General features: G+C 32.0%; 2 protein-coding genes across 2 annotated transcripts; both read right to left on the bottom strand.

Annotated features, from left to right (window-relative positions):
* Positions 1 to 1,044: 1,044 nt before the first annotated feature.
* Positions 1,045 to 3,936, bottom strand: LOC105459347 (chymotrypsin-1-like). Its single transcript, XM_011705296.1, has 5 exons — positions 3,736 to 3,936; positions 3,085 to 3,244; positions 2,458 to 2,707; positions 1,930 to 2,067; positions 1,045 to 1,446 (listed from the first exon to the last, which is right to left on the bottom strand). The coding sequence occupies exons 1-5, from the start codon at positions 3,785 to 3,787 to the stop codon at positions 1,291 to 1,293; spliced, it is 756 nt and encodes a 251-aa protein (XP_011703598.1). The 5' UTR covers positions 3,788 to 3,936; the 3' UTR covers positions 1,045 to 1,290.
* A 4,197-nt stretch (positions 3,937 to 8,133) lies between these two features.
* LOC105459338 (DNA polymerase iota) lies at positions 8,134 to 10,578 on the bottom strand. Its single transcript, XM_011705283.1, has 2 exons — positions 10,235 to 10,578; positions 8,134 to 10,124 (listed from the first exon to the last, which is right to left on the bottom strand). The coding sequence occupies exon 2, from the start codon at positions 10,024 to 10,026 to the stop codon at positions 8,296 to 8,298; it is 1,731 nt and encodes a 576-aa protein (XP_011703585.1). The 5' UTR covers positions 10,027 to 10,124; positions 10,235 to 10,578; the 3' UTR covers positions 8,134 to 8,295.
* Positions 10,579 to 12,087: the final 1,509 nt, after the last annotated feature.

The raw sequence follows: 12,087 nt of genomic DNA, 5'->3' as shown, positions 1-12,087 counted from the left end.
CTAAATCCGTATTAAACACAGAATTATAAATACTTTAATTCATAAATTCATATGTATGTACATTCCAGGCTTGTGCTAATTCATATCTAAGTATTTTATATTAATATAATAATAAAATATTAACACAATAAATATTTTATTTCGTTAAATAAATATTATTGTAAAAAATTTAATTATTATAAATTAATTATTAGCATTAATTATTATAACGCAAATAGTTTAAATATGAAATACGCACACCTCAAATATATCACGGTATGCATGCGATTTCATGCATTAAGGACATTTGTAAGTCCCTGTATGTACACAGCTATGAGGTTCATTCTGCTTGAAGCGACATAACGTCTACTGTTGTGGAAATTATGCTAATGCCAATTATGCACAATTGCAATATTCAGTTAATCTAGATCATGTTACGTGGCCGCGTAGGCTATCGTTTGTGAAACACGCATCACGAATACGTGTACCCCGTTTGTCACTAATACTATCATCGCATTTGTATAATATAAGAAAAAGAAAAATAATTTAGCGTAATAACTTATTGATAATTAATTGTAGTATTCTTATTGCAAGTTTTATAATTTTATATTTTATATTTAATTTGCATCTAATTAATAAAATATATCAACACAAAAATATAATATTATTTTTATTACGTAGATTTCGTAAGTTAATTAATTGTTGAAAAAAGAGCATACGTTCTTTTTCCGATCTTCTCGATTATCGCTTGTTGAATTTTCAATCGGAGAGTCGTATAGCGGTTTCAGGTTAAAAAAAAAAAAATGTTTGGCAAAACACGTTTGTTTAGTCTCGGCATGCAGCTGCAGAGTTTAAGTCACCCTCGCTTGAAAATTCCGCCTCAATCGATTGAGATACTTATTTATAAATGTGATTTAAATTAAATCTTATTTATAATAAAAATTCAATTTATTATTCGTTTATATTATTCATTATTCTCGGATTATTCGCATTATGTATCATTTATTTTGGTATTCCGTTTCTGTTAGAAACGGAATTAAATAGGACTTAAATAACATGAAGAAATATGCTTATAAATTTATTTAATTATTTATTACATGCAAACGGTATTACACGAATTACTTTAGAGAAATCATAAACGCTGTATCGGAAGTAAATTTTCTGAACTCACGATTAAAATGAAATTACGCTATTATTTGACAATTAACTCCTTAATGCGGGATTGAGGAGTCATTTTTGTAACATAAGATGTATTTATCGTTGTTTCACAAAATTGTAATTGTTACAAGGAATTTTCGACTCGTGATCGATTTATACGGAATTATCCTCTTGGGTATGCTTATTGATCCAGTTCAGATAGGGGAAAACTCGCGTGTACATATCCGGACGTCCTTTAGCGCAAGGTATTCCCCAGGACACCACGCCGATTTGCTTACCGTCGGCTACCAGAGGACCGCCAGAGTCACCCTACGCACACATAATGTAGTAAGAAATTTTTTCTTCTAAATGTTGTTTTGACTCCTTTTCAAGCAAATTATAATTGCAATTAAAATTGCAAACTTATGTTTATATTATTAGACTATAATATTGTGTATAATTAAATTAGTATGTTTTGTGTAATTAAATTTATATTCGATGTACGCATATCCAAAAAATATCTTCTTTTTTTTTAATATAATAATATGCTATTTTCATAAAATGTTGTTTTTTTTTTCTTTAGTTTTGCATATTTTTGTAATGCGATTGTTACGATTTTAGAAATATGGAATTAAAATAATTTAAAGATAAGTTTTCCAAAATTAAGCGCTTAAATATTAAATATATATTAAATGATAGCATTTAATGCTATCAATGTTTGTAAAATGTACGGTATTGCCGATATCAAACGTCTCTTCGTAACGCGAACGGGCTCTCCTCCCAGATACTCAATCAGACTAGAATTTTACTTACGTGACAGGCACCCTCGCCCTGTTTGTTGAATGTGCAGATGTTGTTGTTGGTGACGCGATAGCTGGTGCTTAAGCATTGCTTTTGATCGATGACTGTGAGCTGAATGTGTTGCAATTTGTTCGGCGTTTCCCCCGGATACTGTAATAACCCACGCGAAATGATTATTTTAAGTAATCCGAAAATGATCATTTAAATTAATCCACCAATTTAAATGATCATTTAAATAATCATTCGAAATACCAAAATACTCATTACTCGTTTAAATTCACTTTGTTATTTAATTAATGAGGAATACAGAATATCTCAAATTGGTGAAAAACGGTCTTATTCAACAAATAATAAGAGAAAAAGAGACAAATTCGGTCAAGGCTAGATGTTGGTTGCCTAATAATATTTTTAATGGGTTTTAATATTATTTATATATTATTTATATATAAATAATAATAATACACATTAATTTATAGATATGCAACACGCTGAAATGTTTATATCTGTCAACACAACGTTGAGCAAGTTTTTTATATTTACATTGGTTGTGCCCCAGCCTGACAACGTCGCCGGATAATTGGATTTGTCGAAGTATTTGGTGGGCAGATCAATCGGTTTCACTTTGTCTCCGAAAACGATATCCTTGTTTAGCTTAATCATTCCGATGTCATTTCTGATGAAGAAGGCATTATAATAGGGATGTGCCCATATCTTGATTGAGGAGTACTCATCGCCACCTTCGTCCAAAGTATTCGTGCCCAATACAACATTGATGTCCGTGGCGTCAAGACTATTTATTAGATTATGAAATAATTAAAATAACTAATATATATGTATATATAATAATTACATAATAATAATAAAATAATAATAATAATAACAACAACCAATCAATACAATAATTATACATTTTATACTATCTCAAGCATAGCTCTTGCCATAAATGTTTAATTTATAATAAAATTTTTAAAATTTATTTTTATTTGTTATTCTTTCAAGAAAATACAACAATTAGTCAAGATTAATTACAAATGGTTTTTAATATAAAATAAATGTAATTAATAGTAGATTTGTTAAAAAATTGTGGAATATATTATTTAATTGTTATTAAAATAAAAATATTATTATGTGTGAAATAATTTTACAACAGCCGATGTAAGCACGTACCCGGACACGCAATGAGCAGCTGTAAGGATATGTCTTTTATCTATAATAGAACCTCCACAGAAATGACGGCCCTTATGACGAAGAGATGCCTGATAAGGATATTGACCTTCATCGGCAAGATTGCCGCCCACGATTTTCGGAATATGTTCGATTGACCCGGCTGTGCAATTATAAAAAAATTATAAAAAAATCTTTCACATGAAAAGATTCCGCAATATCGTATTATTTACATACAATACGTTGAAATATTTCCAGCAATAACTCTAGGCATCGATTTTACTGAATGATTTCGATCTTTTTATTATTATTGCTTAAATTAGTAAATTAAAAATATGCAGTACATTAACAAGCTTAAATTAATAATAGATCGCTAGTAAATAATATAAAATAACAGAATAGAAAATGAACTTTTAATTTTATTTAATACATTTAAGATTTATATATAGTTTAATCTATACGTGAAACATTTTCAGCAAAAAATGGATTTTATGACAGTTGATTCGATATATTTTATAACTATTTATCAAATTTATTTTCGAATCAAAAAGAAGATCCTCATATATTTTATTAATTCATATTTATTCGAATTTGTGTTGAAAAAAATTGCAAAGGAGTGGAATTGCAAAAAAAAAGAAATTTTGACACTTTTACCTGAGAGTCCATGTATTGCAACAATACTTAAAATGCAGAATATCGACAACATTTTTCAGTAGACGGTAATATCAATCAACAGAACTTTATGGACTGTATTCCACAATGTTTGGTAGTTTAATGCCAATTTTTGCGTTTGTCCACTACCGGCTCTTATATATTTATACAGTAAACGATGACAATTAAGGAAACGTCGGACATTTAAATTTAGGTCAGACATCACCGGCCATCAAAAGAAAATGCATGGTCCGGATGTATCTCACGCACGATGATAGGTAGGGTGATATGTCGCTACGAAAATTTATGGGCGGATATAGTTGCTATCATTGCTGTAGAAAAGAGCGTACTGCTGAAATATCTAAATTACAATTCAAGCATGATTTGGACTACTATAGGCGCAATGGAGATAGGTCAATAAGCAATAACTAATGATAATTTAATAAAGTCTAAATACATCGAATTATTGAAATTTATTTGAAAAATTTATTTATAAATTAATTTTGCTTTTATACGTTTCAAAATAAAATAAGTGTAAATATTTTATATATAGAGACTGCTATTATGATTTATATTATGATTTTACGAAATTCAAAATTATTTTTAGTTATTTTAAGTTAATTAATTAAAACTATAAAATTATTTTGTTTAAGAAATATTTTTTTACATGTTATTTTCATCACTTTCATTCTAGATGTGTTTAAATTTACAGGGCGCAGTAGGCAAAATATAATTACATAATTAATGGTATAAAAATGCCAATCGCATTTAAAAACACTGTAAAATATAGAATATGTAACACAAATGTAATTGCGTAATGTAAAAATGTAAATAACGAATGTTTTAGAAAAACATGTACATAATACGCGCGTTTATGCGTATTTATACTTTCGCTTATTGTAAAATAAAAAAAAATAGACGTATGAAATGCATTAGCAACATTTTTGAAGAACATTTTTGCATACCATTTGTACCAAGAAAACTTGAGCAATAATATTATTCTCAGTATCGTGAATTTATGGCATACGGAACGTGTGTTAATTGTATTCTGCGATAATTCTATATTTCGCATAATCACATCATCAGCTATTCAATTTCAGGGGAACCGATATACGGCATGTCAGATAAAAATTAATTGTTGAAAGTTAATTTCAACCTCGCACTTGCGCTCGTATCTCCTCTGATACATTTATCGAGTCTGGTAACTTGATAACGCATGTTTTTTCGATATGTTAATATTCTTTTAAGGAAATGCATTTCCTTAAAAATGTTAACGTATTACTAAGCCGAAAAAATATGAAAAGGAATCAAATGAAATAATGGAAAATTAATTGAAAGTAATATCGAGAAAACTACTTTTATTCGCACGAATAAAAGATGTCATTCGAGAGAGTTTATATACTTCAAGTAAATTCATTTGTTTGTGTTGTAATTAAAATAAGCATGAATTCGGATATATATATATATATAATAGACGTGTGAAATGCATTAGCAACATTTTTGAAGAACATTTTTACATTCCATTTGTACCAAGAAAACTTGAGCAATGATATTATTCTCAGTACCGTGAATTTATGGTAAACGGAACGTGTGTTAATTGTATTCTACGATAATTCTATATTTCGCATAATCACATCATCAGCTATTCAATTTTAGGGGAACCTTTTTATATACATATAAAAAGAAATCTTCTGAAAATTCCAAATTCTCCAGATAGTAAACACTCTGATTTATTACTATATTGTTTAGACGTGTGACTGCTTTTTTCTTCCGTGTGTGTGTGTGTGTGTGTGTGTGGTGTGTGAAATATCTAAATGTTTATAAATACTTAATTAACATAATTATACATACACAAGAAAATAAATCAGGGGCGTGATTATAGAATTAATAACAGACGCAATGGTACATTTCAAGTTTTTTCTTTTATTGAAGTAAATCGGAAGTAACGCGCGAGCTGTGCGGCGTTGCGTTATCAAAAAGTCAAAGCCGTGTCGCGCTTAAGCTGAAACACTCTCGCGCCGATATCCCATGTATTGTTATTCCAAGCGTGAAGTTCTGCGCTTGATCTCAACCTCGACGTTGACCCGTGCGTGGTGTTTCGCAACGCCGCGTATTCCCGCCTAAACGAAGTCCGTATAAAATATTCAAATATAGGTACTCACAACCAGAAATTAAAAATAAAGACGACACCGTTTCACTTATGTTGTAACGATAAAAATAAATAAAAATATAAAAGCTCGGCAGAGCCTTAATTTATCGCGCGCTGCTACATGTATATCGTTTCTTCGCTCTTCCTTTTTTTTCTCTTTTCTCTCAAACAACGTAAGCAACCTTAGTGAATATATTGTGTTTTGCAAATACAAAAGCTACACTATTTTAATTTATTACTTGTAGACTCCGTCGCCCATAGGCGACCAAATGTCCTTTAAGTATCTGTAAAAAGTAAAATCGTAACTCTCCCGTGCGGATGTCCCGTATCACGCATCAGTAATAGATGGTATGTTTTCGTGATATATATACATACATATAAATTTATGTATATATATAAAATATATACAATATATACAATATATATAATATATATACATAAAATGTATGTCTAATAAATACATAAAATGAAAGATTTATGTATATAAAAATCTTTCATTTATATATACATTATATATATTTATATATATATATATATACACACATGTATATCTGTTACATTTAATGCCGTGTGCGCATATATGCGCATGTATATATGTATGTGTATGTGTGTATGTGTATACATCATAATCATCGTGTCATATTGAAAAGTGGCATTAAAACTTTATGATTGTCTAGTATATCTGTTTCCTTCAAATTATATACATATATATATATATATATATATATATATATACACATATATACATATATGTATATATTTATGTATTTCTCAATGAGAAAAACTCCACGTCAGCTAATTCTGGCTGGAATAACCGAGTATTTCTTTCACGTGATTTATCGCTCGATATTCAACGTGTACATACATTACACAAGCAGAGATCGAAAACAATATTTCATCGAGTGTGAATTCATATTTCGATGCTACGGATACACGAAGATCTCTATCTTTTATTTATAACAATGAAAATGCAATAACTATAATGTAAGATCTTCTTTCGCATATTTTTGTAGCAAGGAAAATTAAATTCATTGAAATTATACCGTTTTCGATCCTTGATTTAACAGTACTAAAAATAGAATTTTCTTCTCAGGACATTAAATTAATTACTTATCCATCAAGGATTACAACATCGAATGTCAGCACCTTATCTTACTTACGTATAGCGCGATAGGCGTATACTTGTTTAATACGTTTTTTTCGTAACTGAACTTGTCATATAAACTAGGTAAATATATTCTTTTCGTTCAATTAATAACAGACTGATCTTAATATATTTTTTGTGTTCCTTATAAAAATCATATACATTTGAATGAATAGTTACAGTAAATGAATACAGTTCATACTGCATTATAGTAAAGGCAACAGCACCGATGACAAATATTGTAATTGTAAAACTAAAATCTTCAAAACAATGGTTTCTAATTAATAAATGAAAATTTTTTCAATTCTTAATTGTAACAAAACTAAATTATTATAATTAATTGAATACATAACTTTGTTTAAAGCATATTGCTGATAAAATAATATTGAAAAATAATTATAACTGAAAATACCATTACTATTTAATATTTTTCATTGTTGCTGTCGAAAATAATATAAAAATAATATGGACTACAACGGATCAATATAAAACTGATCTCTTGTCATATTACGTTATATAAAACTGGGACAATATATTAAATGCAATTGAACACAGATACACACACACACACACACGCACGCACGCACGCACGCACGCACGCACGCACGCACGCACGCACGCATGCACGCACGCACGCACGCACGCACGCACGCACGCACGCACGCACGCACGCATACGCACATGCACACGCCAACACACATACACACATATGTATATACATTCTGTCGCGCAAAATCCACAAATGCACTTTGACTAAAAAATTAAAACACATGTGATATAAAGGCACAGAAGAGAAATTTATGCAGGATCATTCTTAATTACATCGAAACTTTAAGGCATTAATTTAGAACACAATAAATAAAAAAAAAATACAACGTAAGCATTGATAATTCAGGTTTTTTTTCTAAATCATAACAATAAAAAAAAGTGTTGCAAGTGTGTGTCTATTTTGTACCAGACTTAAATTAACATTTATTAATACTGTATTTTTTTTCTACTCTTAATAAAACAAAATAAAACATTATGCATTCTCTCTAAATGTATATGGATATTGCTAATAGTTTTTTCAATTTAGTTATAATTTAGAAATGAGAACCTGTGTCGATAATTTGCCATATAACATGTTATGTATTCTAGAATTTGGCACACACATCCAAAATAATAAAAATTAAAAATCATATCCTGCATAATATTATGTGGTGCTGCCATTTAACGTTGTCGATTTAAGTGCATACGCGACTTCTATTCAATACTAGGTCACAGAGCTCCGTCACTTATTGGCTATAAAATATTTAAGTATATTGTTTGGTTTTGGTTTGCTGGTTGTGGGCCAAGAACGAGTGACCTCTCTCCTCTCAATGGGTAGAGTCTTGAAAACCGTAGTGTCCACTGTAGGTGATAATTGCATTGGTGATGAAGGACTTAGTCTTAGACCAGCCATTTCGTTACTCGGCGATTCTCGAGGACCTCTCAGCCATACCTCCAGCTTGGTTTTCTTCGGTAGTGGTTCTACCTCGTTTTGCAAGTCGTCCTCCGCGTTCTGACTTGCCACACACAATTTCGAGATTGGCGAGCACGAAAGACTCGACGCGGCAGTGCTCATCACGCTCATCGCCGATTGATCCGAGTCGTTGCTGTCCTGATTAATACTCATCGGCGATCCCTGATTCGCTTCAGAAATACCTTCTTCTGAGCTAATGTCTAAAACGGAATGGACGGCGACTTGTTTACACAAGAAAGGTGCGATGCTACTCCTGCCATACGATCTCTCCTCGAACTTCGTGAATGCAACTCCCAGAAGTGTCAAGTGGAATGGCTTGGAGACATCGACTATTCGATGGAATAGCTTCATGGCGAGTGTCAGCATTTTATGATGATCGTATACGCCATTTTTTGTGGACGGTAAGAGATGTTTCGGCAACGCACACTGCCTAGTCTCTCTCTTACCCGAAGTGGGTTTGTTCAAATCATGTTTCCTCACTGTTATTCTCATGGCAATGGGAATCCTGCCATCCTCCATTGCCAACTCCGTTAATCTTCTCAACAGTGCGCCCAATCGCGACTCTACTTCGGCTACCAGCGACACACTTTTAAATCCATCTTCCAGACCTATGGATTGTTTCTTTCCGGATGGTTTTACCGCTGTCTCATCGATTCCCTCGGCGTTGTCCTTCAGTCGTCTCGCTAGATCAACGCCAATTTTTAGTTCCAAATTTTCTAAAGGTATTCTATGCAGATCGTCAACTGTCCTTATGTTGTTCGATAACAATAATTCCATAGTCTTCTGTCCAACGCCAGGTATCTTGGACACGGAACCTATCGTGGAGAGTAACATTGGACCGCTGCATGGAAAAATCAATGTTTGTTGATTCGGCTTGTTTAACGATCCTGCTAATTTCGCCAGAAGCTTATTGTGTGCTATTCCAGCGCTGCAAGTAAGATGCAGTTCCTCGTAAATGCGATTCCTTATTTCGGCTGCTATTTTCGAGCCAATCATCAAGCGCGTATGACAACCGCATGGACATTCCTCCTCCGAGGGGCCAAATATCTTGCTAACCTCTTTTAAATCCTCAAACTCTGTACTCGAGCTGCTCATGTCAAGTTCCGTATCACTGTGCGACTTGAGTTGTTTTTCCACTATCGACGTCACATCGAGGAAATTGTCATCGAAGCCCAGTCTTTCCACTAATGGCGTAAACTGGTGCAGGATTTCAGATATTTTGGTCGAATAATGACGATAGTTCGTTAAATCCTCTCCGTTTACCAAGGCCAGCTCCGGACACAGGCGCAATGCCTCTTGCACCGACATACATTTCTTTATTCCGTATTCTCTCGCCAGGTAGTTGCTTGTGACCACTATACTCTTTTGCTGCACACCTAATGGCTTTCCCTCCAATTCGGGGTGATTGATCATTTCCACCTGAGCATAAAAGCAATCGACATCCAAATGGATGACGGTTTTCGGATGGCGCATAATGGTATCAAAACCTGCAGTATCCATGAGGACGTTTGACAGGGGCAGTATTTTTGTAAGTGATAAAGACTGTGCGCAAGATTCACACGGTCCACTTCTCAGACGAGAAGTTTCCTAAACTGCATCTGCAATAGATACATATACATGTATATATATATATATATGTATATATATATATATATATATAGTTAATGGTTTCGAGCGGCCTCGATTCAGACCCTAATAATGTTATTACTTTTTGGAAGAGTTTCCGTACAAATCTGCAGTGCACTTTGGTTTCACAGAGCAAGACGAGAGCGTTTCCAGATAATGAAACGAAGGCAACGGATAGTCGTCAGTCGCTCGTGGAAAACAGAACCTGCGCTACTGTCAGTTCGCGCGGGGGCTTTCACTCCCGAAAGTTGTTTGGCACTTTCGGTGGATCCACGATTTACCCTCAGGATACGGGGCACGTTTCCGTTAATCGGCGATTCGTGCAATCGACAACGCAAAACAAGGCTCTCATGACAAATTAGAGATAGAAACTTGTTTACAGTATGCAAACCGATTCATTTTCACATGGTAGCCATGTTTTTAAATTGTCATAGATATAGATGATGCATATACGAGAAATTTCAGAATCTACGCGGACCTACCGAGTAATCGAGATATAAGATGGTCGCATTTATCTCATCATGGGAACTCATAAGAAGTACAGAGACCTCTCGCGGAGAATCGTGAACTGCATATTTGTCAGTCGAGAATTTAGGTTGAGTCAGATGCTTAGTGTCCAATAGAAGGGCATGCATCCTAGGGAATGTAGGGAACAATTTTGTCCCTAGAAATTAAATCTTCCTATTGGATTTAAAGTCAACAACACATTGGATTGATGCTCCTTTCAACTGAACGGAGCACTTCCGCTCCTCGAATCTGATTGTGAACAAACTATTTTCTTTTAGGTATTCTCAGAGAAATTATTCCCGTACTTGTACTTTTTGTCACAAAGCGCGGGAAGAATTAATAACAATTTTTACCCTCTTATCTGCATATATATATATATATATATATGCGCTGCTACATATACTTTCGGCAATACGGAACATTTTCGCACTTCGAATCTGAACGAACTATTATTTTTCCCCCAGTAATCTCGAAAATTGTTCCCGCATTTGTACTTTTTAACACACATCACATTTTATAATTTTCGATTCAAGAACGCTCCAAACTTCAAATTTATTTGAATAAAAATATCGTATGCATCAAATATTAAAATTAATATAATGAAATATTTAAAATCATGTTACAATTATAATATTATGATAATTAGCAATATCATATGTAATGCGGTGTAAAACAACTTTTTGAAAAAAGAATTTGGCAGAATATTGAATTTTAGCTAATTAATATCGAAAAAGAAAGAGAGATGCTTGTACTTAAAACGCAATGCGGAGAGAGATAAACCTACAGTTATAACTTTTTGTTTCTCTTAATTATCTCTAAAGTTCCACAAATATATTTTAATCAGATCAGTTCTATTAATTCGATCGATCACGTCAATGCAGCGGCATGAAAGAAAATTATTTACAATGAATAAAAATTTTAAAACTGTATAATCGTCTAAAAGTCATGATTTTACTATATATTGCTTATTTATTAATTTTTAAGAATCAAATTTAAATTTTTTGAATATTTTCACACGTAAAAGCTTTATGTATTATAAATTCTTATTTGTTATTATTATACTGTTATTGTTACTGATATGTAAAGTCTTTTTATTAATTTAAAGTATTTAAACATAAAATGTATGTATGTGAAATAATATAAATATGACTAGTAATTGAACTATAATATTAGACGTATAAAAGTTATTTATCAAGTGTATATATATTATACAATAAAAACATTTAAAAAATATTTAATAGTATACATGTATATTTGTAATCATATCGATCTCTTTTAACAAATTTTTGATAAAAAGAATATATTATTATACATATATGTTATTACATATATATACATATATTATACATATATTTGTATAATAATGAACATACATGTGTGTGTGTTATATGCATGTTCATTATACATATATATTATATATATATATAT

Source organism: Wasmannia auropunctata, unplaced genomic scaffold, assembly GCF_000956235.1.
Source record: "Wasmannia auropunctata unplaced genomic scaffold, wasmannia.A_1.0 LD336101.1, whole genome shotgun sequence".
NCBI classification, from domain to species: domain Eukaryota; kingdom Metazoa; phylum Arthropoda; class Insecta; order Hymenoptera; family Formicidae; genus Wasmannia; species Wasmannia auropunctata.
This window is presented reverse-complemented; position numbering and strand designations above follow the sequence as displayed.